This window comes from Eleutherodactylus coqui, chromosome 4, assembly GCF_035609145.1.
Source record: "Eleutherodactylus coqui strain aEleCoq1 chromosome 4, aEleCoq1.hap1, whole genome shotgun sequence".
In the NCBI taxonomy this organism is placed as follows: Eukaryota; Metazoa; Chordata; class Amphibia; order Anura; family Eleutherodactylidae; genus Eleutherodactylus; species Eleutherodactylus coqui.
This window is the reverse complement of record NC_089840.1, coordinates 32,203,416-32,229,660: the sequence shown is the minus strand read 5'-3', so window position 1 is coordinate 32,229,660 and position 26,245 is coordinate 32,203,416. Positions and strand designations below refer to the sequence as shown.

The following is a 26,245-nucleotide window of genomic DNA, read 5'->3' as shown; positions in this document are numbered from 1 at the left end:
CCATCAGGGTGGACTCACACAACCGTGTTTGCGCGCATATTTACGCATGCAAAATCTGCGCATGCAAAACGCAGAGAATAGAACCCATTGATTTTAATAGTTTTGCTCTCATGAACATGTTTAGCGCAGAAAAAAGTAGCTCCTGCTTGATCTTTCTGCGTTTTTCACAGCAAAAACACCCACAGAAGTTTATGGGAGTATGCAGATACATAAGGGAAAACATGTAACACTGCAAAACTGCGAAAAAAGAACGCATCCGGACCTCATTAGGCTAATAGTCTTTTAATTCACAAAGGCTGTGTTGCGCTTGCGTCAGCTAGCCCTGCATGCGCAAAAAGCACATCACTATGCGGAGACATACTGCATCTCTACCTCATGAAACCTCGCTCCTGAGCAACTACGGCAAGCATAGTCGCGCATAAGATCGTGTGAAGCCACCCTCAGGGCAAAAACATACAGGCTTCTATGGAGCGTTGTTACGAAAAAGAACTGTGGGAACCGTGATAATCATGGCCGCATAGCAGGGCGAAACAAAACCATTCATCTCGATTGTTTCATTTTCATTAACGGGATTCTCACCCGTTAATTGTACGGGCGAGAAAAGATAGGACTTGCCCTATATATAGTATTAACTACGCGCTGGAAAGATAGGGCAGCACCTGTCTTCCCTTAGTTTTTTTTCAAACTTGCGTACTATGGCGCGAGAAGAAAAGAAAAACCCTGTCCGTACATAACTACGCTTTGTAGCGGTAACCGTAGTTGTTCATTCGGCCGTTTGGTTTTGCCCTTTCATACCAGCCCTGTTTGAGCGCTAAAACAGCGCGGCTATCTGAGCCTTAAATTACGTGAAGGCATAGCAGCCATAAACATGTTACGCTGATATTAGCGAGATTAGCTCCCCCTCCCTTTGCTGGCTGGCTCCCATAGGAGTCTATTGGAGCCGCCGGTGCTGCGCTGTCAAAAGATAGCACATGTCCTATTTTTGGAGGTGTGAAATCTTCGCACAAAAAATTCTTTTGATGCATGATTTTTCTCGGGGCGTCAAAAAATCGCTCATCTGAAAGAACCGTAGGAAACCATGGGTTCTTTTAGATGCGATTTTTTGACGCACTTAATCAACGCCAACACGGCGCTCGTGTGAAAGGGGCCTTATACTTCTTCACTCCGGAGGTAAACCTCTGCCAGTTTTGGCTTCCAAATAGTGCTACAAAATACTGACTGGAATCCAGCTGTGTGAATGAGGCCTCACACCACCTGCTGGTAGATGAGAGGATTGCAGCCCCAGGGTCAGACTAGGAGCACCTGTGTTACCTGCCCTCAGGTGTGTCAGGATATAAATGGAGGCTCTGCGGCTCCTTGCTGTAGTATCAGTGGTCACCATGTCTGGGAGCAGCTGGTGGGCTTGTGCTGTGGCCCTACTTGGGGGCTTCCTTGTGGCTGCTGCCCAGAATGACTTTTATGAGGAGCCTCTGCTGCTCTGTGGAGATGAGAGCCTGGAGTACACGCTGCAACTCATGCCCACCAATATCTCCAGCAGACTCTCTGTATATGGTGAGTTCCCAGATAGATTACCTGTCTCCAGGTAAGTGTCCTGGGAGATAAGTCATGTAGTCTGGAGTACATGCTGCAGCTCATGGCCATCAATGTGTCTACCAGGCTTGGTGTATGATGAGTACTAGGTGCTCTAGCCTCCTCAGGTGAGTATCATGTACTCAGGTGTATAGCAGTGGGTGCACTAACCTGCTTTTGGTCTGAGTTGTGATAAATGAGCCTGTACAGCTGTTTATGGAGACCTGGCTCTGCTCTATGCCCTTCTGTAGAGCCCTGTGTCAGGAAGATATTCTCCCCTAGACTGTGCATGAGGTCTTATTCTCTATAGTTTACCCCAAGGGTCCTCATCCCTGTGATTCAGGGGTTAATATATAAATGGGTACAACATTATGTTGATGTGATGCCTTTGCAGAAGGCCACCACTAATGCGTGCTGGAGTGTCTAATACAGGGATGTGGCCCACAATGCCATTCTATGTGGCCCCAATAACTTGGGCATAAATATCTATGCATGGCTGCTCACATGTAACTTCCACTGTAGGGTGAAGAGTGGCATAACAGGAACAGATAAGTACTAAAGGAGACCTGTGTAGCCATGTCTGGGTTCCTATGTATTCGGACAGTCTCCTTGACCCGTCTGGTACTCCAGACATGAGTATATTAGTTGGCATCGTATATGCATGCAGCTACCTTTATTGTAGTCTATACCTCAATCATCTACAATGGAGAGGGATCCACAAGCATTGTCTTCTCTGCTGTGGAGGGGTGAGAAGATAACACCCCCCCCCCATCCATTTTCCCAATGGGTAGGAATCCTATCCTTATACATGGGATATACACTAAATCTCCTCAGATAGGAATAACTTGTAAATGGTTCTGTATGGCAATGTGGCCCTCAGCCCAGGAAGTTGTGCACCTCCTGATCTATTACAGTGGGCAAAATGGTGCAATGCTGCATCCCTAGGCCAGGGGATATCTAAGGGTGTGTTCACATGGGGTAGTCTGGTTGTGATAAGGGCATTTGAAAGTGCAACTTATTTTCCTGCAAATTTGGTAAAAAAATCAGTTTTTCACAGCAACCAAACCACCATGCAGGAACCCGCCTCTGAAAACAAACACAAGGTACGATCCTGCGTCTCTAGCGTTTAAGTCTGTTGGCCAACTGTGCCCCATAAAGAAATGATTTATATAGAAGATTGCAGCCGGGCTAAGGGCCACTTGTCACGATGGGCAGCTCCCTTCTTGGTTTTCCATACCCTGCTAGCTGTTACTGGCGGCTCTCCTTGTGTATCTTGCGGAGCAGCAATTCCCTCTCCTTTCAGTGTTCGCTAGTAACTTCATAAAGGAATCTCCCGTGTCCTGTTATCTCCGGGTCTCTGACTGCATTAGTGGGAGTGCTGATCCCTATGGCTTCATCAATGTCTGCTGCACTGTGGCTGGAGATGATATTTGGAGGTCTCAATAGTTGTACCAATTGGTCTACCTCTACATGCTGCTCATTAGGACACTTAAGTTTATATGCGTTCATACTGGACTCCTATGTTGTCTTAGATGTTGATGGAAACGGAACCCCGCTGGTCACTGACGAAGGCTGCGGTATCTGGGTGACTCCTGAGTCTGACGACTATGTAGTCATTTATGCAAAATACGATGGCTGTTACGTGCAGATAATGGTAAGGCTTAACTCTATAGACTGGGGACAGTAAATCTAGATATGAGGGAACAGAAGATGGCCCTGATCTGTTTCAAGACTAGAGACCTAGAAACACAGAACACGGGTAAATCTCGATGGTTTCCATTTCTGGCTGGGGGGCAGCAGAGGTTTTGCTGAGCGGTCTGTCTCTGAGGGTCCATTCATCCTGGGCAGTTCAGTTGTGATAAAAACTACATCTGCAAAACATGCATTTTTGCCTCATTTGTGGTAAAATGCATGCAGTTTTTTACTTGAACCAAACTCTCCCACATGGGGAGTGAATGGACCCCCAACTGCAGATGGTGTTGGTGGAGGCTTCTGCTGCAGACAGACTTAAAGGGAATCTGTCACCATCTGTTTTTGCAGCCATCACTGAGCACCTTAAGTCGTGCCTGCCACACTGATTACAGTGAAATGCCTGCTGTTTGTATATGTGCAGTAGTTTGGGAGAAACTTGTATTTTATTAGTAGTGGCCAAACATGGAACTAGGCCTGTATATGCATGAGCTGCAGGCTAGCCACACCCATACCACCCTCCAGCCAATGACTGGCAGCTCTCTATGCACAGTAATGGATAGGGAGTCGGTGGGTGTAGGTAGCTTGCCGCTCATGAATAATCAGGACTACTTTAGGTAGTCCTCTATGAATGTTCTACTACTGACAAAATGTAAGGTTCTCCAAAACTACAACACAGATCCATACAGCAGAAATATCAATGTCAATAGTAAAATGCTTTTTTTCAGTAAAGGAAACCAAGTAATCCTGTAGATCGGTATGCATGTCACTACCTTGTTCTGCCCTCGGAGGGGGGGGGGGGGGCAAAAGAGATGCCTCTTTAAGAGTGAGTAGATAGAATTCTTTGGATTATGGCAGCAAAATGGGATTCATTAAAACAGAGACCCATATAAGGTCTACGGGAAATGCATAGATTAGAATTTTGTAGGTATTTTATGGTAATGCTGTTAACAAATAGTACCTCACCAATGATGGGCATTGACCCTGCTGTTGGGCATCTTTGTGAAGTCAGTTGTGCACTGACCTTCAGAGATTGGTTGGCTAGGTCGTAGAACTCTAGGCCATCAGTAGGTCTAAATAAACATATCAGCATAGTGTCTTATAGGTCTGCAATACTACGTGTGTACAGAGATACTCCTTGACCGCAAAGTAAAATCTGTGGCAGGCCCCTCGGCTATATGTGCCATTTTACTGGTGTCTCAGTACATATTGGTAAAATGGTAGACATAGGCAGCAGATCTGGAAGAACTTGCTGCTTCTGCACCCCCTATAGCTATGACCTGATGAAGACTTTGCAGGTACTTTAATTTACACTAACTTTCTAATTACATTGTTGCCTCCAGGAGGATAACTACACAATGACCATCTTTCTGGAAGTCAACACTACTGGAGAATGGGAGGTGTACCAGAAAGAAGATTTGATGTGTCCAATTTCTGAGCTGCCTGGTTCTAGAGGTTTGTCACTAGTAATGGCCTTTTTGACACTATTAATGGTGTTCCTTGTTTGCTATGTCCAGAACCCCTTCATCACATGCCCTGTGCGCTTGCACTCTAACCCTTTTCTCCCGCTTTAACCCTTTTTAGTAAGGGATGCTCCATCCCTAAGTGAGTGCTCGGCTGTCCCTAGAGGAAACCGACTTGCATGCGTCAGCCCTCCAGTCTCCCAGGACGTTTGTCTCCAGAATGGTTGCTGTTATGACCAAGCAAACCCCAGGACACCATGCTACTTTGGAAACCGAGGTACATATTTTCTGCCCTCTTGGTAAAACAGACCAAAGCTGCAATCCCTGGCCTGTTCTGGCAGACTTGTTGCTTGGGTCTGTCTTACTAATGGCAGTTCAGGGTTCTGAATATTATATGAAGGTAGACTTTTATATTCTTTTTGGTTTTATTTACTTCTGTCCAAACTTTTCTCCTAGTTACTGCCCAGTGCACCACAGATGGCATGTTCTCCATTGCAGTTTCCAGAGGTGTCACTTTGCCATCGCTAATCCTGTCATCGGTCAAGTTCCCCAGAGCCAGCGGTGCAGGATGCAGACCTATTGCTCAGAATGACTTCTTTCTTCTGTTCAGTTTTCCATTGTCTGCATGTGGGACCACACAAACTGTAAGTGCTGACCTGCGGAAATCATCTCTATTGGGTGGCTTGGTCACTTATGTATTAAACTGGTATCCACTTCCCAGGATCCCCTGGCCTTAACCAAATGAGCTCATGTCTAAGACATACATGGTTCGTTGGCTTGTGCTACCTGTTTGGCTATGGCTACTCTACTGAAGGCTCACTACAGCACCTTGTAGACTTTGTTCTAACTCTTAGCCATATATATATATATTTTTTTTTTTGGTTCTTAGTACTCAGACTTTATGTAAATCTTACTTTCCCAACAAGGTTAATGGTCCTAATGTGGTTTATGAGAATGACCTGGTGGCTGACAAGGATGTGACTACCTGGGGTGGATCATCAATAACCAGAGACAGTACTTTTAGGTAAGACATTATGATCTAGGGGTATTTGTCTTCAAATAGGACTGACTAAAGGCCTCATTCACATGAGCATGGTTTTAACACATAGGTGTGCAAAGAAGACTCTTCTATTAGAACCAATGGTTTCCTGTAGAACCATTCAGATTAAGGAATCTTAGTCATGCAAAATACTGTCACTTAACAAAGATTGTGTGTTTTTAAGGTACAGGAAGAGATAGGACCTGACCTATCATTGGTGCGTGCTTTCCATAGACTCCTGTGGGAGCTGGATAACGCACACCTCCGACCATGTGAATGGGCAATTTCACCTCAGTACTTGAGATGGAAATTGCCTGACCCAAGTTTTTTCGATAGTTGGGAGCAAGTCTATTGCACACCTATAATGCACTAAAGCACTTTGTGTGAACGAGGCCTAAGGCTGTGGGCACATTTCCCATTTATGAGTTGTGCCTCAGACACTTGAGTGCAGCTTGCATTGAAAAGCACATTGACGTCTGACCAATTTTACATGGACCTAGGGTATAAGCATGTCCTGTTGCCAGTAATATGGGCAGGGATAGGACATGTGATAAGTGGTGGTTCCCCACCAGCACACATGGACCATCGGTCAATGTGAAGGTCAATCTGCAAACCCTCATGGGCTATAATAAGGCTGTGTGCTACCTGTGAATACACATGGACAGCACACTCCAGTCCAGTGTGCCAGTGGCCTAAAGTGATGTTTTCTTCCTTAGATTGCACATACGTTGCAGTTTTATTGGAAGTGAGTACGTGCCGTTGAATGTTGAAGTTTACACTCTTCCTCCACCGCCGCCTGCATCCAGCATGGGACCACTGACCCTGGAAATGAGGATTGCCCTAGGTATAATGTTTATGCTTTGCATTGCCTAACAAGAAATTTCTTCACTCGTGAAAGTCTGACATCCCTTTCTGATTTGCAATCTACAGACGGTCAGTACAGACAATACTATGCCGATGAGGACTACCCCATAGTGAAGGTGCTCAGGGATTCGGTATTTGTTGAGGTTCGCATCCTAAACAGAAGAGACCCTGGAGTGGTGCTAATGCTGGACCAGTGCTGGGCGACTGCCTCAAGCAACCCTCAACAGCTGCCGCAGTGGCCAATCCTAGTAAATGGGTAATGCTTGCACAACTGCAATACTAGTTTATGCCTGACATATGCCATGTGGCTTATGGGAGCCCTTAGTTCTGACCATATATCCTAGTGCAGATCTGCAATGTCATTTGATACCTAAACGGCACCAATTCTAATGGTGGAACCTCTTGCGCTGAAACCTTTATCAGCAAGTGTTTCCAGCTTCACTTCATCCACCACATTTAGGTTGGGGTTATGTGATGGCAGCAACTTGTGAGCTGCAAAAGTGTAAAGGCTCCTACCCACTCGTGTTTAAAAAAAAAAAAAAAAAAAAAAAAAAAGCCATGGTCGATGGGACTTTCTAATGTTAAAAAAACCGCATTGCAAGTGTGTATGTAGTCCCACTGACACTTGCATTAACGCTAGTGGGTAGAAGCCTTAACAGAAATGTCTGGCATATAGGTAAGGTACAGTGATGCAGGCCTTAGAATACTATGCAGCAGATGGAGTAACCAAGATGTACAGTATTCGGGCCACAAATGACAATTATAATTAAGCAACTGAACCTTCAATGTATTACCAACTAATGCCTCCTAAGCAATATCAAAACTCTACAACTAGCAATACAGTCTGAACAAAACAAGTCTCTGAACCCACTCAATGTCTGTATTCTAAGGCTCACTTTGTTACAGAGCTCAAGCCACAGCAACTTGCTCTTACCATAGTGTCCATCCTGATGGCACACATGGAGGTTGCCCCGCGTGTGCTGTCATGATGGACTCATGGCGGCACACATGGAGGTTGCCCCGCGTGTGCTGTCATGATGGACTCATGGCAAAGGAATTGACTGAATAATCCCAGTTTAACAGTCTGATTTCCGACTTACAGTCTTGTTAAACCGCAGGTATCCCATGTAGCATTTGGTGGGGTTAAGAGCGCTCCACTTCTGTCTTGCCCTCTAGTACCAGCCCAGTCTCCTGTTGCCCAGGTTGCAGTGATCTTGCTCCTGTCCTCTTCAACCAGTAGTCTTTGGTTTCCCACTTTCACACAATCTCTCCACAACCTGGCAGTAAGCGGCTCCCTTGGTCCCAGTGCTCCTTTTGTGCCACAAGAAAAAAGGCTGAACCCTGACCTTAAAACAAGCAAGCATCCATGGGGTACACAGCTGCCCAAGATTTGTGGCAACTTTGGCACATAGCCTTACTGACATTAGGCGGAGTCCCTTACATGTCCAAACTATATACACATCTAATTTTTTTTTCCTCTGTCCTACTAGGTGTCCTTTTGATGGTGACAACTACATGACGCAGCTGGTGCCTGTACAAGACCCTTCCCTGCAGTACCCCCTTTATTATAAGAGGTTTATTGTCAAGACCTTTACATTTGTTGACTCGGCAGGTCCGACATCGCTAGCGGGGTTGGTAAGTTTCATCCTACTGCAGTTTTCTCAATGTTTGCCTTGACTTGCATACTCCACGTAACGCTCCGCTTTCTTCCAGGTGTACTTCCACTGCAGCGCATCTGCCTGTGTGCCATCCGCACAGGTCCAGTGTGTGACCAGGTGCTTCATAAGACGTAAGGACTTCCAGTAATGCAGAAAAGCCCGACTTTTGAAAGGTAGCTGGTGTTTAAACATTTTTATTTTTTCCCCTCAGGGCGAAGGGCTCTAAACCTCCTGGAGCCAGCGACTGTCGTATCTGCTGATGGCCCGGTTGAGTTCTACATGGATGGGAGCAAGGAGCTGTATGAAGGTAATGTTACTGGATAAAATGTCAGCAAAAAAACTTGACCAGCATTAACTTCACTGGGCCAGTTAGAATCTAAAAAATATGGCAAGGACATAATGGTAGCAATCTAGGCCCAATGTCCATAGGTGGATTTTAATTATAAAATCCACACATCTCTCTTGTGCAGGAGATCTGCACTCTTGCCGTCCATAGGGATGCATGAGCATCCGCACAGCAAGCAAAAGTGTATATTTTTTTTTTTTTTTTTTTTTTTTCTTTGGTCCACCTGGCATGCGGGTCGAAATTGCAGCATGCTCCACTTTCCTGCGGCTCCCACAGGGACTGCTTCCCTTGAAGTCAATGGAAGCAGTTGTGGCACGCCTGCAGCTGTCACTGGAGGTGCCAAGGATCCATGGGAAAGCGGGACATTCAAAAACAAAAGCACTGCACATGTGCCTTTAGTAAACTTTGCAGCAGCTTTGCTAACTTGTATCCATGCTGCACCTGCATCACCTGGCATATCTTTCTCTCTTCTAGGTTATCAAGACAAGGGGCACAACCTATACCTGGACTGGATCTGGGCTGTGGCAGCTGGCAGCCTCCTTGGCATTGTTATACTGGCAGTTTGGCTGAAAAAGCGAAGTGTTTATACTATTAAAGTCATTGCTTAATTAGAACTCTTTGTAGCGCTTTATTACCAAGAACTGATTTCTCAGTTCATACAGGCCTTACTGGTACAGCTTCCAGGCTGACTATAGCAAAATCTGTACAAAAGGGTAATACAGGGTGGGCACTACTATAGTCTATAACATGGGGCATTGTAGGAAGATGCTACTACACAGCAATGTTTCTCCACTACTAAATGCTGATGGCAGCTGGGCTTGGCATAGTGACTGGATGAGTTGGATGTCGGTGGCCATTAGTGGGGCTCTGCCTCTAGTTGGTGCTGGAGGAGAGGTGGAGGGTGCTCTGGATTAGTACCCTTGGCTCATGTTCACATGGCAGACTTGCTGCATTGAAAATTTACAGTCAGCAAAGTGGATCAGATTTTCAAAATCCTCTACATGCTGCTGACAAAATCTGCAGAAATTTATGATCAGTTTAAAGCCACAGTATGTCAATCTTGTCACATGTATGAGGGTTTTTGACAAAAGTTAATTTTTTTTTTTTTAAGAATCTTTCCTACATGATTCCCTTCCCTCTACATCCACTACTGCTGCTGGCTTCAAAATGGAAGAATGAAGCCTTCCTTAAGGCTCTAGCCATGAGGAGGCCCTATTAAATATAAGTCATGTCCAACTTAAAGGGGGGGATGGTCACATCAACTTTAAGACGTTTAGATGAAGGGATCATCTGACTCTTTATAATGCACTTTGGGGGAGTTTTTTTTTTCTCTTCTGAATACAGAATAGATGTAACTTTGTTTTTTAAACACTTAAAAGGAGGCGGTGGGTGCAATGTATGTTTATACGTTGTTCAATTTCCAGTGGAAAATTCCACAGTAAACGCCACATCCAAAACAGAAATGTGGTGTAGCTGCAGCTGATTTCAAAAAAATATGGCGCTTCCCCTCACCACAGCAGGAATTCTTGCAGCGGGACCCGAGCGTCTGCAGAGAGCAGCGCGGGCACTCACCTCTCCTGCGGCCCCAGCTCTTTCATGTGCCGGCTGCCAGGCAGCCGGCGCATGCGCAGAACGGGGCCAGCAGCCGGTGAGTGACGTTTCTGTGCGGAGCTCTACGAGCCCCGCACAGAAATAGAGCGTGCCACAATTTGTTTGCCACGTGAGATTTCACATGGCCAAATCGGGGCCATCTGCATAGGATTGCATTTGTTAATGCAATCCTATGGCAGCTTCCAGGGGCGGAAATTCCACGGAATATCCCACCATGGAATTTCTGCTCGTGTGCAGGCCTTATGGTGCGGATTTTGACTGTTTTGGATTCGGAAATGCTACAGAATTTGCCACAGCGCTTCCACTGTGTAAACATATCCTAAGGCTTACACTGACAGCGCAATTTTGCACAACTTATTAGCGCATGTGAACAAGCCCATAGAATACAATGGGTTCTATTCTTTGCATGTTGCATGCACAAATTCTACACAGAAATGCCATATGAAGCTGGCCATAGACAGCTTCCTGAAATCTCATTCTGCATTGTCTGTGACACATCATGCCATCAGGAGGTTGTAGAGCAGCAAACAGTCCCATGTAGTGGACAATCTACGACTCTCCCATATCTGGGTGCAGCCATGATTTTTGGGGGAAAATACCCCAGTACATATGGCTCGATATAATAGTCATGTGAGAAACAGATTTGTGTCAGGTAGCACCTTGGATGCAGAGTGTTTGTTGTACAGGCCCTCCAAACTGTCTGCTGCTTCCAAAGACCTTGCTAGTGACACTTGAAAAGGAGAGCCGTGTCACACGGCAAGTCTCCTCCAATCAGTTAGACTTTAAGGGCTTATGCGCATGGGGAGAGGGGGACATCCACTTAGCTCATAGGAAGGGGGGCTAAGATGATACCCCCGTTCGCGTGTACCACAGTGGTATTCTCAAAGGTTTTGAAAAATGGATCCACCAGAGATGAGATTTCCAGAGTTTATTTATAAAATATGAGCTTTATGGTCAACAGGTTATGAAAATAAGGAACATGGCTTATTAGACTAAGGGAGGTGTGCAGCGCATTTCAAGGGGTAACTTACCCATTTTCTCAAGCACATCAGGATGTCTAGCCAGATGTGTTTATGAAGTTTAGATATCAGTGTATTTACAATTTTGCAGTCTTTTTGGCGCAAAAACGAGTGTTTACCAACACTGTGCATCCAGGCGCAAAAGCCTTCGGTGGAGAACACATTTTGCGCTCCGAATGGTGTGGTACATCCAGAAATGAAAAATCAAAACCAGTGTGTAATAGTTTAAAACTCAAAGCATAAAATCTCCAATAAAATCAAAAGTTTTTCTAGTGTAAAATACACTGTAAAAGGTATAGAAGAAAATTAAACTTCAACTAATGTAGGGAAAAGAGAGAAACATTGACATCCTAAAGATATAAAATAAAAGCCTATGAGAAGGAGATGCTCCAGTATGGACACATAAAAGGATCAAAATTAGAAATATCAATGAAACTGGAATTACATTTTTCTTAAACTTCAGTAACTCTTTGTAATCCAATTTTGGATTCAGGGTTTTCCTAGGGGAGCTTACTCTTTCTGCCATTATACAAGGGCGCTGTCTGCTGGCTAGAGCCAGTACTGCGTAATGGGACATGCTGGAGAGGCTCCCGACAACAGAGCAGCCAGTAATATACAGTAAGAATACCCCGCTGGACATCTTCCCACTTTGGAGCTGTACAGCCTTCAATCAGGTTGTTAGGAATCAGAGTGCTGAGGCAGAATATCCAGAACATCTCTTTGGATTTTAGACGTGCAAATTCACTCCAAGAAACCTTCTCCAATGACATGGTCTGCAAAAAAGAGAGGTCCAAATTATGATGACTAGAAAAATGTCTGAACACAGTTTTATGAAGCCCCTCCTATATTTGACCAATGTTTATTTGCCCTCACCCTCAGGGTGTTGAGGGTGTGACCTACATACCTAAGTCCACAAGGGCACTCAGTCATATAAATTGTTTAATAAAGCCTAAGGCCAGATTCACACAGGTATATTTGTGCGTGCAATACATGGAGAACAGAGCTCATTGAGTTACATGGATTCGTTCACATAAGCGCATTTTGATCACACAAAAAAATGCATTGTTATAGTAATATTGTATGGTGTATATATTCTTACTTCAGCCTAGGCAAACACGTGTGTGTGTGTGTGTGTGTGTGTGTATATATAATCTACCTTCTTAGTGAATAGCTAGCATATAAATGATTAATGTGCTTCTGTTATGCACTGGTATGTATTAGTCGATTTAGTAGTAACACACCTTAAAGGTGGATTCAGACGACCGTATATTGGCTGGGTTTTGACGCCCAGCCGATTTATGGCGTCTCTCTCTCTGCAGGGGGAGGAGGTTGGAAGAGCCAGGAGCAGTGCTCTGAGCTCCCGCCCCCCCTCTGCCTCCTCTCCGCCCCTCTGCACTATTTGCAATGAGAGGAGGCGGAACAGGGGCTAGGCTAAGTTGGGGTTTTAGAATTAGTTCCGCCCCTGTCCCGCCTCTTGTCATTGAAAATAGTGCAGGGGGTGGAGAGGGGGCGGGAGCTCAGAGCACTGCTGAAAACCCAGCCAATATACGGTTGTGTGAATCCACCCTAAGGCGGTAACATATGTCAAACCATTAGCACCTAGAGCCAATCATGAGTTCTTATGACTATAGGGGGCGCGTATGTCTGATGATACATAATGTAGGGTATATTTGTACCATGAGGATTTTAATAAAGGGAGAAGAGCATAATTGGATGATACTGGCTGTGTCATGTGTTAGTGATTTGTGTACACAACTTCTCATATAATTCAGATGAGACAATGAAACGCTGTATGGAGGTCCTTAGAGCTCCGACATCACCAGCATTCTCTATTTTCCTGTGTATTTACACACCAAGAGTCAGCATAGACGTCAACCAGGATGGGCAAATGCACGGACAATACACTTGGAGATGCATGAAACTCTGTAGTTGTGCAGGAAAAAGAACACATCTGAGAACTTACGTATGTAAAATTATAGCGGGGCTTTAAGCCTCCTGCTTTCTGCAATTAATCAGAAGCGGCACGGGTTGTCAGCTCTTAGTGACAGCTGATAACCCGGAGGAGAAGGCAGGAGGGGTTTTTAACCCTTTCTGCCTTCCCCTTTCCTGAGTACACAGCGCTCAACAGGAGTTCGGGGGTCACTTGACCGCTGGGGTTCCCTGCTGCAGCAGAGCTGGATGGTCATACTAGACCCTGGCCAGCTCTGCCAGTGACTAATGTCACTACAGGGGATGTTATCCCCTGTAACTGGGGCTCCTCTGCCCCAGCTACAGTGGGAAAGTGTCAATGAAAAATATAAAAAAAATCAATGTCCCCCAGAGGTCTTATATGTCATAGGGCACCTGCACAGGAGCGGAAATTCCACGGATTTCCGCCGCTGGAAGCCTGCATAGGATTGCGTTAACAAATGCAATCCTATGCAGACGGCCGCGGTTTGGCCACAAGAAATCTCGTGCGGCAAACAAACCGCGGCATGTCCTATTTCTCTGCGAGCCCCGCACAGAAACGTGACTTGCCAGGCAAGCCAGCACATCAAACAGCCGGAGCCGTGAGCGTGGGTGAGTACGCGCTGGTCCCTGCAGGCGCTCGGGTCGGGTAATTAGCTCCGCCCCCTCCTATTGCAAATAGTGGCAAGGGGCGGAGAGGGGGCGGGAGCTCAGTTCCTGCTCCTGGCTCTTCCATCCTCCTCCCCCTGCAAACAATGACACCGTATATCAGCCGGGCGTGAAAACCCAGCCGATATACGGTCGTCTAAATAAGCCCTAAGTGCCCTGTAATCCAAAACCATGCATATTATATATCAAAACGTCTAAAACAAAATGAGGAACCCGTTTCCGTACTTATTAGTGTAAATATACTAATTAAAAAAAAAAACTAGAAATGTTAAAAATCATTTTTTATCTTTTTACCCCCAATAAAACTGAAAAACAGAAAAAAAAGAGATTAAAAAATAGCCCTATATGTCACGGAAAAAAAAACACAGTAAGGGTGGATTCAGACGACCGTATATCGGCTCGGTTTTCACGTCGAGCCGATATACGGTGTCCTCATCTGCAGGGGGGGGGAGGATGGAAGAGCCAGGAGCCGGAACTGAGCTCCCGCCCCCTCTCTGCCTCCTCCCCACCCCTTCTCCGCCCCTCTGCACTATTACCAATGAAAGGAGGCAGGATGGGGGTGGGGCTAAATTACAAGAATTAGCCGCGCCCCACCTCTCCTCATTGCAAATAGTGCAGAGGGGCGGAGAGAAGGCAGAGAGGGGGCGGAAGCTGAGAGCACTGCTCCCAGCTCTTCCAGCCTCCTCCCCCTGCAGAGAGAGACGCCGTATATCGGCTGGGCGTGAAAACCCGGCTGATATACGTTCGTCTGAATCCAGCCTAAAAATAATTTTGGTAGCTAAAGAAAAAAAAATAGGGCAGTAAAACTACCACATACGTAAAATCCTTAAAAAGTGTCTGGTCGTTAAGGGGTTAAAGAGAAGCAGTTGTATCCCTACAGCACCATAAATTAGGTTATGGTAAGTGATGTATTTTTATACTCACCTGCTCCCTGGTGTTCCCCTCTGAAGTTTGAGCAGCGCTTGAAAAGCTGACTCAAGGTTCTCTCCCATAGACTTGTACAGGGGAACGCACGGGAAAAGAGTCAGATTTCTGTGCGCGGTGTGGACTTCAGAGGGGGAAACCACAGGAACGAGGGGAGTATAAAAAAATACGTATGTGTGCCGGCGCTCCGGTTGGCATATTTGTACCAGAGGAGAAGACGGTGGAGAGGTACGCTGGGGTCACCGGCTGGGCACCCGGTCAAACTCCGCTGCCGAAATCCCGTATGCGGGGTCCGAACCGCATTTGTCCAGGAGGCCTTAATGGAATGCGCAGTACAGAGGGCGCTGCACCATCGCTATGGCATTGACATGGCTCCCGTGATCATTCTGCAATGATTATTACAGAATGGCCGTGGGACCACCAGCTTCCATTGACCCCCAAACCTTTATGGGTTAATTTACCAGCAGCAAATGATACCAATTAACTAATTTGGGCTTGACACATGTCTACAATTAATATCCCAGTGAGCCTGTGATCCTTGAGGATCTGACTAGTCAGCAGCCTATGCTGGGATGAGGGGGCTGCTGTGGTGCACCCTGTGGCTTTATTGCAGTTTATTATGTGGTCTTGTGGAGGCGCCCTGGAGCATAAGTCCTACTCACATCCCTGGACTCATGTGTGATGCTCTTGGCTTTCACTACACAGTCTATCTGAAGGGAGACGGACAGCGGGCGCTCAAACTGACTGCACTTGGTGAGTTCCAGTCTTGGGTTGTGTTCACACGGCATCATTAACTGCATGTGCTTTCCAGATACTCCCCACCCTCCTTATTTGCTTGGCGATCTAATAAAATACTTTTGAACACAAAAACTGCATGTTTCTAGAAAAAAAAGCTGTTTGGGGGAGGGGGGGTTCTAACTGCAGTTGAAAAATGCAACCACAAATGCCATGTGTGAATACAGCCTTATATGTTCCAGTGGTCTAAATGTTGTATCCACACGCATGTGAAAGGATTGCAATTGTTCCCCATTGACTTCAATAGGATGCATCGCCTTTGCCACGGGTAGCAGCCATGCAAGATTCTTAATTAAAAAAAAAAAAAATTGCTGCACTTAAAAATCGCTGGACCAAAGATGTGATTTTTCTCACGGCAAAATGGCGATTGCCCGTGTGGAAATACCCTAAGAGTTACGCTATTTCTTTATTCTTATCCCAAAGACGAGCGAGGTGGAGCTCATGAATTATCCAGCTGCAGGGATTGTAGGACCTGGGTTGACGGCCTTCCGAGTGGATCCGTGTCGCTACATGCGTTTTACGATGGCTGTTACGTCTATGAGGAGGTAAGTTCTTGGCAGCGGTGGACTAACTTATCTGCAGCGCGGTTCTTTCTGTATAATGTCGCCTTTTCCCCTTTGCATCGCTGGCGTTCATGCTTCTCCTAGTAGCTCTGTATATGGATTCTTGTATTTTCGGGTCTTACGATCTCGTATGTAAGCAGCTGGCAGCAATTTCAAGTACTCAAAATGACTGCCGACCCCTTTTTTTTTTTTTCCACTTTTACTGTTTTGCGTTATTTGCCTTTTTGCTTTAGAATGATGAAAGTGTGATGACTGTGCTGGTAGAAGAGGAATACAATCCTGGCAACTGGAGCCTTCCTGAAAGGAGAGTGCTGCAATGCCCAATGCTAGGAGGTAAGCATGAGTCCATGAGTCCATCTTGTATGTCTAACGTATGTTGTGTTCATGAAATAACTGTTGACCAAAAGCTATTTCTCACAACTCCACCATAAACGGCTTAACCGAGTGTTAATGCTTCTGTCAATGGGGAGAGGGAACAAAGCTGTGGCCGTGCTCCTTCTGGAAGCGGCTTATCTCCAGGCTCGTTGGCCATCTGCTGCTGCAGAGTTAGAATGCCGCCATATATATGAAAGTTGGCCTTTTCTTCTGAACCTGGTGAATTGAGCTGTCTCGAATCTTGTGTGCCTGACCAGCTTCACACTTGTAACGGCCAATGTGTATGCGGCAGGCCAACTGTCCCCTGACACACAACTTGGGGGGTGGGGGCAACTTAATACCCTACTGGTGGGTGAGCAGTCTGGTGGCATCTTATTCCTCCTCTATCTATTAAAGATGATGGTGGTTGGGGAGGGGGTTTGAAAGTTGACCAGATTTTAGGGCGTACAAGCTGTGCCAATGGTACGGATCCACTTATCCTGGCTTTTCAACTATGGCACAGACTATAAATAAAACTACAGTCCGATGACTAATAAAATCAGATGGCCTCTGCCTACGTCTATAGGTGGTCCACCAAACAGTCCTCGTAACATACTTTGTAAAGCTGTTGATTAAAAGCTTCCCCATCCAATTCAGCCTTATTATCCTAGGGAGATGTACTAGCCTCTGCAGGGCCACTTATTAGACGGTAGCTTGCCTACAAATGAATGTCTGAGCATCTAACGAAAGCTGCCTTGTAGTAGTTGGCCCTCTGGAAGCATGGTACCGTTTGCATGGCCTATAAGTCTACTCACACCTAGTAGGTGGCCTTCACAAGGAGAAACGGCATCCCTCCTGGTCTACTATCTTGTAATGTTGATGCCAGATAGAGATGAGCGAATCTACTTGGTTCGGGTGTTTTTGAACTCGAGCACCGCTTTATCCGAGTAGTGAGTTATGAAAAGATTTGGGGGGCGCCGGGGTGAGCAGGGGGGTTGCAGGGGGGGGGGGGGGGTTGGAGAACCGAGTAGGTTCGCTCATCTCTAATGCCAGAGGAAGGGGGGGGGGGGAAACCCTTAGGTTAATTCTCTTCATCTTAGGGAAACCACTCTGAATCTGGGAATAAGAATAAGTCCATGGGCTCCCATAGGGAAGAGTATCTTGGGCGACAGGAACGTCTCCTTTTCCTCGTCCCACATAGACTGGCGACTCAGCCTGTCACTTAGGCACTCCTCACCACCCAGCTACCACCAGACTACTGTGCACAACCCTACACCTTAGGTCCTGCCCATGCCCCCTGACCTCACCAGCCCAAGACCCTCTTAAAGGCACTCGTGCTTAAGAAACAAGATGTTGCAAATATAACCCATTGCTTAGCTCTATAACAATTGGGTGAGGGGGAGTAAAGGGAGTACTACCCTCCCTCTTTACTCGCTGGTAATGGTAACATTACTATCTCTTCTGGTCCAGATAGATCTCCCGAGCGTTGCTCGGTTCCCAATGTGAACAGAACTACATGCGCCAGCCCTTCTGTGTCTCGTGAAGTCTGCAATAACCAAGGGTGCTGCTTCGATGACGAAGACCGAATAAGCCCTTGCTACTATGGAAATAAAGGTATGCTAATATCCTAATCGTTAGCTGTAGCTCATGAGCTTTGACGAGCACCAATATAAAGTATGTTTGTCTTGTAGTGACAGTCGAGTGTAGCCAGGATGGACGGGTCTCTGTTGCCATTGCTAAAGCCCTCACGTGGCCACCACTCAACCTTGAGTCAGTGCGCTCAGTGGTGGAAGAGGAGGTGTGTAAGCCATTACTGAGGACCGATGGGCTTGTATTGTTCCAACTCAATCAATCAACATGTGGAACAACCTCTAAAGTGAGTGAGTAGCATAATGTGCCTTCAGCTGGGCTATGGGCCTTTGTACTCGAACGATTGTCATTCTCGATTCTCCCTGGAACGTGCGATGAGCTCAGATTCAAAGTGGGAAAACTTACTAGTGCTGTGCATAGTCTTACAATGGCTCTGTCATGTCCTCGGATCCACAGGGCTGGTTGCATAGCTTTGAAAGTGCAGCCCCTCTAACTCTGAAACGGTCTTTCTTTTGTGTAAACTTTTCACCGTTCTAGATGGTTTTCGATTCGGCTCCTGGTGCTGTGAATGTGCCAATTGGGCGGTCCTCACTAACAATCAAGTCTGATGTCACCCATTGATGGTGAGCAATGGAGACCAACCAGTTGACACACTAAAGTACGGATGGCCAAATCTAAGGAGATCTGGTGCGGGGGTAATGGGATGGAGCATGAACAAGAGACTGCAAGGTCTATGCAGCCAGCCCAGCTGACATGATAGGTCTTTCTCAACATGTACATGAGTTTTCTTAAAGTGACCCTCCAGTCTTGGTCAAACGAAGATGTCCACACCGCTTATCTACCTACTTTATGCGCACTAAGGCTGCATTCCCACGAACGTATATCGGCTCGGTTTTCACGCTGAGCCTACATACCTCCCCCTCATCTGCAGGGCGGGGAAGGATGGAAGAGCCAGGAGCAGGAACTGAGCTCCCACCCCCTCTCTGCCTCCTCTCTGCCCCTCTGCACTATTTGCAATGGGGAGAGGCGGGACGGGGGCGGGCTAATTTGTGGACCTTAGCCCCGCCTCCTTTCATTGCAAATAGTGCAGAGGGGCAGAGAGGAGGCAGGGAGGGGGCGGGAGCTCAGTTCCTGCTCCTGGCTCTTCCATCCCCCCCCCCCTGCAGATGAGGAGGACGAATATCCGCTCGGCGTGAAAACCGAGCTGATATATGTTCGTGGGAATGCAGCCAAATACAGTCTAGGGGCTCTTTCACACGAGTGCATAAACAGTGGTGTTTTTACAACTGACCAATATACACGACCATACGAGCTATTGGTTCTGCAATGCATCCATTCACATGGGTGAATATAAAGGGCGTAAAAACGTTGAACCGTGAAAAATGGAACATACGCGACCGAAGAAAAATACACTGACGCATATACGCTAGGCAAAAATATAGTTTTGGAGCTATCTTTTGCCAGATATTCGGCGGCAGCTCCCATAGACTGCTATGGGAGCTGGACAAAGAAAGGAAGGGGGGAGGCTTTCTGGCAGTGTTCAACGCTGCGAAAAGCTTACGGGTGCCTCTATATAGGCATTGGAAGGCATCCTGATTGGAAGCCTGCCGATTTCTCGTTTGCATGGGCGAACTGACATCGTTCAGCCTGTTTATATAGGCAGATACATTGTTTCGTTTGTTTAAACGAGAAATCACTCAGTCATTCACATTCTATGTATAAGTGAATGAGCGCCATTTAAACCGAACGAGCCAACCATGACTTATGCCTGCATAAGATCAACGATGAACAAACCGCAAACTATTTATCGTTTGTTCAAATGTTGGCTGTATTTACACAAAACTATCATCGTTCATTTTCACTAGTGTGAAGGATAACGTTCTGTGTGAAAGGGCCTTTAGCCACTACATGCTGCTCTGACTGGCCAGCACTGGTCATGTGGACACCAGTGACCAATCAATGCAGCATGTACTGTCTTAGTCCAACGATGCATACATCAGGCACTCCGTTTCCCTGACCATAAACCCTAGCATGATTTTGGGGATGCTTGAAATATAAGCCCTACTCCAAAAATACACCCAATTAATTACGATTAATAAAAAAGTCAATATAAACAGTGTCCAGGGAGCTATACATGCTCCAAAAGCTTTACATTTTTTACAAAATTTAATAAAGACCCTGTCTTATTTTCAGGGAAAGGGGGTAGTTAAAAAATCGGTGCAGCCATCCTTCTTTTTTTTTTTTTTTTTTTTTTTTTAATGCCCCATCCAGGAGCTTAAACCCGTCATCTCATCTTCAATGAGAAAAGTCAGCTGTACTAAGACTACGTTAAAAATATACCCTTAACCCTTTCCAATCCAATGTCTGACATTTGAAGACATTATGACTTAAGGCTGTACAGCTCCGATGTTGGAAGACGTCCGTCGGGGTTCTCTTACTGTATATTGCCAGCCTCTCTGCTGTCGGAGCCTATCCAACGTGTCACCTCATGCAGTACTGGCTTCAGAAAAAGAGTAAGCCCCCTAGGAAAACCAGGATACACATTGGCTTCGAAAGGGTTAAACTTGGTTAGCAGGGCACAGGGTATCCATGTTTAGAACTTATTTGCTGTATGTGGGTAAAACAATGTATTTACAAAGACGTTCTCTAATATCACAATTATCTATAGAACTGATACTTGATATTCACGTCATACGTTTTTTTTCTTTCCCCCGCATGGCCAGGAAATAGCAGGTTTATTGGTCTATGAGACCATCATGCTGGTCGATATTGACATGAAGAAACCCAGTAACACAAGTATCAGGTAAAGTCTCCCGAAGATACATTCTATAGTTATATATATCTTGTCAGGGGCGTAACTATAGGGGGTGCAGGGGATGCGGTTGCACCCGGGCCCAGGAGCCTTAGGGGGCCCCTAAGGCCTTTCAATATAAGGAACCCAGTACTATGAATAAAGCATTATACTTGGGGGTCCTGTTACAGGTTTTGCATCGGGGCCCAAAAGCTTCAAGCTATGTCTCTGTGCAGCATGGTTTAGGTATGGGTACGGGTACAGATAGAAGGGGGGGCAGCTCACATTTTGCATCTGGGCCCCTGAGCCTTTAGTTACGCCCCTGTATCTGGTTGCTGTATATGTTTACATCATTGTCCCTCTGTATATTGGACTCTTTAGGCTGCACATCCAGTGTAGTTTGGCCTCCAGTGATCGACCTACAGAGAACACGGACTTGTCGATTCCATCCTCTTTACCCAAAGGTATTCCTGACCCATCCGTACTGCAGATGAGGCTTGCTGAAGGTTATTATTGGTTACCCTATATACTCCTATTGCGCTATAATAGATGTATACGCCTGTATCTGACACCTTTTACCTCTCCTATAGAGAAGAAGGCGATGGATCAAGCTGCCAGCAACACAACCATCTCGGTGGCGTTGCAGCGGCCACTCTACTCTCCAACGGCAGAGAAGACAGAAGCTTCTAGGAAAGGTTTTGCATAGCTACTGCCTCTTGCCGGACTGTATTTCATGTATCTTGCGGGACGTTTCATTTGTGTTTCCTCTCTTGTAGGGTCACCGGTGCTCGCTGGTCCACTAGGTAAAGAATGGGTCCGGATCTTGCTTGTAGTCTCTATTCTTGCTGCTGTGTTAGTAGGTGTTTATGTGATCAAGAGAAAACCCAAGATGTCCAATGTTGAAGACTGTGCATAGGTGTCACTAAAAATAAAATATATATTTTTACATAACGCGTGAAAACTTATCACATGGCTTATGTATTTCTACTCAAGAGGCCAGGTGTAACTGAGACTACTGCAGGTATTAGAGAGGTTATCTCCCTTTTTTTTTTTTTTTTTAATCCACTGGGACCCCCAGGTATTAAGGGAATGGTGCAGGTGCATATGTATTACCCCTGCTCATTAACATAGAATGGTAGAATTGAAAGGGACCTACACACCCCTCTCGTGGCAACCTGTTCCACTCATTCATCACCCTCCCTGTCTAATATCTAATCTGTGTCTCCTCCCTTTCAGTTTCATCCCATTGCTTCTAGTCTTTCCTTGTATAGATGAGAATAGGGCTGATCCCTCTGCACTGTGACGGCCCTTCAGATATTTGTAGATCGCTATTAAGTCTCCTCTCAGTCTTCTTTTTTGCAAGCTAAACATTCCCAGATCCTTTAACCGTTCCTCAAAGGACATGATTTGCAGACTGCTCACCATCCTGGTAACTCTTCTCTGAGCTTGCTCCAGTTTGTCCATGTCATTTTTAAAGTGGGGTGCCCAGAACTGGACACAGTATTTCAGATGAGGTCTGACTAAGGAAGAGTAGAGGGAGATAATTACCTCACGTGATCTAGAATCTATGCTTCTCTTAATACATCCCAGAATTGTGTTTGCCTTTTTGGCTGCTGCATCACACTGTTGACTCATATTCCGTGTCTGTGCATGTTTTTTTTTTTCCCTCTCTCGTCCTCTGCCCCATTTTACAGCAGGCACTATGTATTCTGATGAGGCGTGTTCTTTAGACTAGTTTCACGCGGGCAAGAGCGATATGGGGCTGTGAATCCTGCCCCATATCGTACTCTATATCCATGGGGGAAGCCCTGTGGATGCAAGGCATTTTCACATAAAAACAGCCCTGCAGGGATGTGGGAATCCTCTGCTTTGGCTGTCACAGCCACAGTTGAGGATTGCTGAGTTCTTCCATTGCTTTCAATGGAGCTGCCGCTGGCTCCATTGGGAGCAATAGGGCTGCGACATGAGATCCCACAGCCAGATAGAACATGTCGCGATTTGTTTCTCTCATGGCGGTACTGTGCAGGAAAAAAAATCGCTCATGTGTATGACCCCATTCAAAAGAATGGGGTTCATATTTGTGCGTGTGTGAAGCCAGCCTTAGACATCCAGCAACTCCAAATTTGACCACCAGATAGTGAAACCTGACTTACTGCTTAAGAGTCCAGTGCCGATGTGCTTTACATTACTCCAGTTAGCATTTGGCAAGGCATATGATGAATTGTAGACATTCGTGCAGCAGCTCAACCACCGAAGTCCATAGTTAGTTAATAATGCAATCTTTACATGTTGTGGCTGGCGCCTAATCACTGCCCCTATTCACTTCCATGGAAAAGAGGAAGATTGATGCACTTGGCCTTCTCCATTTGTCCCAAAAATAAAAACCCTGAATGGTGTGTTGGAGTGCTAATGTCCATTAACACTTTATCAGCTTCATTTGTGTGTAAAGAGGCCTCCTGTAGCTGTTTGCAGAGCCCAGCATGTAGGCTGGGCTCTGCACACGGCTGCATTGTTCTCTCATGGGCTGCCAGCAGAATACAATGTAAGCTCCCACTGAAAACACAGCATGTGGTCTGTTGACAGATACTTTATATATCTGCGGCTGAACAATAAATTTTAAACTCACCTTAAAATCATCTTTTAGATGACAAGTGCACGATGGTAGCGTTTACACCCAACGATTATCACTCATTTGCTGTCGTTTGAGCTAATTTTGAGTGATAATCGTTGTGTGTAAATGGGCTTAAGCATATGCCAGTGCTGCTACTGAGTTTACCTAATGAGGGAAATGGTGTGATCTGTGCGCGTAATTTTATGCTAAACCATTGTTAAATCTTTCGGCAGTTTGAGCGAATTAATGTTTTCGTGTAAAAGTGCCTTGATTATTAACAGAGAAAGAACAAGTGTGTGTGTGTGTGTGTTGGTGTTGTTCTCTTTCAGTGCTGCGCAAATTTTTTTCCCTTTCTCAAAAAAGAGTTAAACTGCCCTAATTTTGGGTTGTGACACACGAATATAGCCTCATGTCACGGACGCTCTAGATTCTTTATGCGGGAGCCTACGCCAGAATCCAACCCTACCAGCAGCGGTCGTGCGTACCTCATAGTTTGTGCTGTGGATGGTCCGCACGGCTCGCTGTTGGACATGCGCAGTACAGATTTAATTATTTAAATCTCCTGCTTTTTCTGTGGAATCCACGGCCCGTCCGGCTTCTGTTGACTTCAATGGAAGCCGTCCGCACGGACGCTGCGCTGAAATGGAGCATGTGGTAAGTGAGGTATGGACACCTATGCTTCCCTATGGGCGGCATGAATTGTGGATGTTCTCTTCGGGTGCCCCAAATCAAATCTGCTCGTGGGCATTTGGCCTAAAACATTAGATTTTGTTTATTAGATCTGGTTTGTAAGATATACGACTCTCAAATCAAAATACTAAAAAATATGCCTTGAAGTTCTTTCTTTTCTTAAAATAACCTTGGGGCGTCTCTTGTCCCTGTCCGTCAGTAGTCCGCAATCAGATGAGCTTCCCTGAAACCTTTGTTCCATTTTCGATATATCCTGATGGAATTGCTCTGCTGGAACACTTCGCAATCACTTGCAAAAATATCTTTCTCGTGGTCACATGACTCGAAACTTACAACATAAACGATACATTTCCAGATAGACTGTTCGACTGCAGACATTAAGGCCTCATGCAGACAGCTGGGTCAGATCCCGCTATGAGAATTCTCGCAGTGGAATGCAGGCCTTGCCTCTGTAGTGACCACTGCGGCTCACCTCCTCCCAGCGACTTCTTTGCTCTGCTATGTGCCGGCTGTCACCCGCCCGGCGCGTCAGCCGTGAAATTTCTGTGCGGTCCTCTCTGAGAATCGCACAGAAATAGGACATGCTGCGTTTTTTTTTTTCTTTCTCTCCCGCTGAGTTTTCACGCGGTCAAATCACAACTGTCTGCATAGAATCCCATGGCAGCGGGCATGGGCGGAAATTCTGCGGGAACTCCCGCCGTGGAATTTCTGCCCGTGTGCAGGAGGCCTAACCCATTCAGCGCTGCAAACTCCAATACACATTCTGCTGATTCATTCCTCCATTCAAAGACTATGTATAAGGCAATACAGATAACAGATACTAGACATCATGGAGGGGCCCTGTTCTCCTGGGCCCCTACACAGTAGTGTGTGGGTGTATGTATAACATAACATTTGTGCCATGTGCATAGCAAGAAGTACATGTGCTAAACCCATGCATTGTAGTGAAATCTCACTAACGGGATCTCAGACGCTGAGCATACAGCTTTGTCATAATTAACCTTTGTAATGTTTAATTGAGAGAAGTATCACACATACTGAGGTGTCACCATAGTTTGTGATGGGAGCTGCACGCTATTGGATATACGGGTTATGGTGCTGCACACAAGCCGTCTACCATGAAGCATGGTGCATGGGCCCATCTACAATGTTGCAAGGAGCGTCGTCATTGGACAGTTGAGGAACGGCAGAATGCTCTATGGCGTGATGAATCCAACTACTCCATCTTCACATCAGAAGGATGTACCGGGATGTGGGGGATCCTGGGGAGGCCTTCCACCTGAGTGTGTTGTGCCAACGGTTAAGTACGGCGGTTCTGTTATGGTCGGGAATTTTCTATATGGCATGGTCTCCGTCTGATGGTTGTAGAGACAAGAACCATGAATACGGAAGTGAACCCTGACATTGTAGACTAGGGGTATCAAACCTCATTTTGAGCGAGGGCCACATCTGCATTATTGTTGTATTCAGGGCCAATCACACCATGTTTCCCTGAAAATATGACACTCATATTAATTTTTGCCCCAAAAGAGGCGTGTGGTCTTATTTTCTGGGGATGTCTTATCATACTTACCTAGCAGGCGCCGTCCGGGTCCCTCCCGCTGGTCTCCGCAGTTCTGGGCAGGCTTGCTTGCAGTTCTCAGCTGCTGACAGAGGATCGCTTGCTGGTAACGGGGTTTGCAAACCCTGCCGCCACCAAGCGATTGCTCTAATTGCACATGGAGGTATTTGCGCTCCATATTACGCGCCTAATACAGGCAGCTTAAACACCATTGATTTGCATTTCCTATTTTGGCCTATTACGGCCTGACATTGCTCATTAAATACAATGGGCTTGCGCAAATATGCAGCGAAGACTCATAATACAAAAAAACACAAGAAAGCCCAAATGTGCAGAGAATACCGTTTTGGTCTGTAAAAACTTTGCATCTTCCAAAGACTTAACACAAGACCGCGATTCCTTCAGGTTTTGCGGATGCGATTTCAATGGTTTCGTTTTCGCTAGTGCGATTCTCGTGTGATAACAGATAGAACTCGCTGTATCCTTCCTGCA

General features: G+C 46.0%; 1 protein-coding gene across 1 annotated transcript; it reads left to right on the top strand.

The window, feature by feature from the left end:
• Window positions 1-1,379: 1,379 nt before the first annotated feature.
• On the top strand, window positions 1,380-9,236 carry LOC136626450 (zona pellucida sperm-binding protein 4-like). Its single transcript, XM_066601514.1, has 12 exons — window positions 1,380-1,551; window positions 3,102-3,223; window positions 4,602-4,717; window positions 4,847-4,998; window positions 5,178-5,365; window positions 5,648-5,745; window positions 6,477-6,604; window positions 6,691-6,880; window positions 8,115-8,259; window positions 8,338-8,413; window positions 8,494-8,589; window positions 9,103-9,236. The coding sequence occupies exons 1-12, from the start codon at window positions 1,380-1,382 to the stop codon at window positions 9,234-9,236; spliced, it is 1,617 nt and encodes a 538-aa protein (XP_066457611.1).
• Window positions 9,237-26,245: the final 17,009 nt, after the last annotated feature.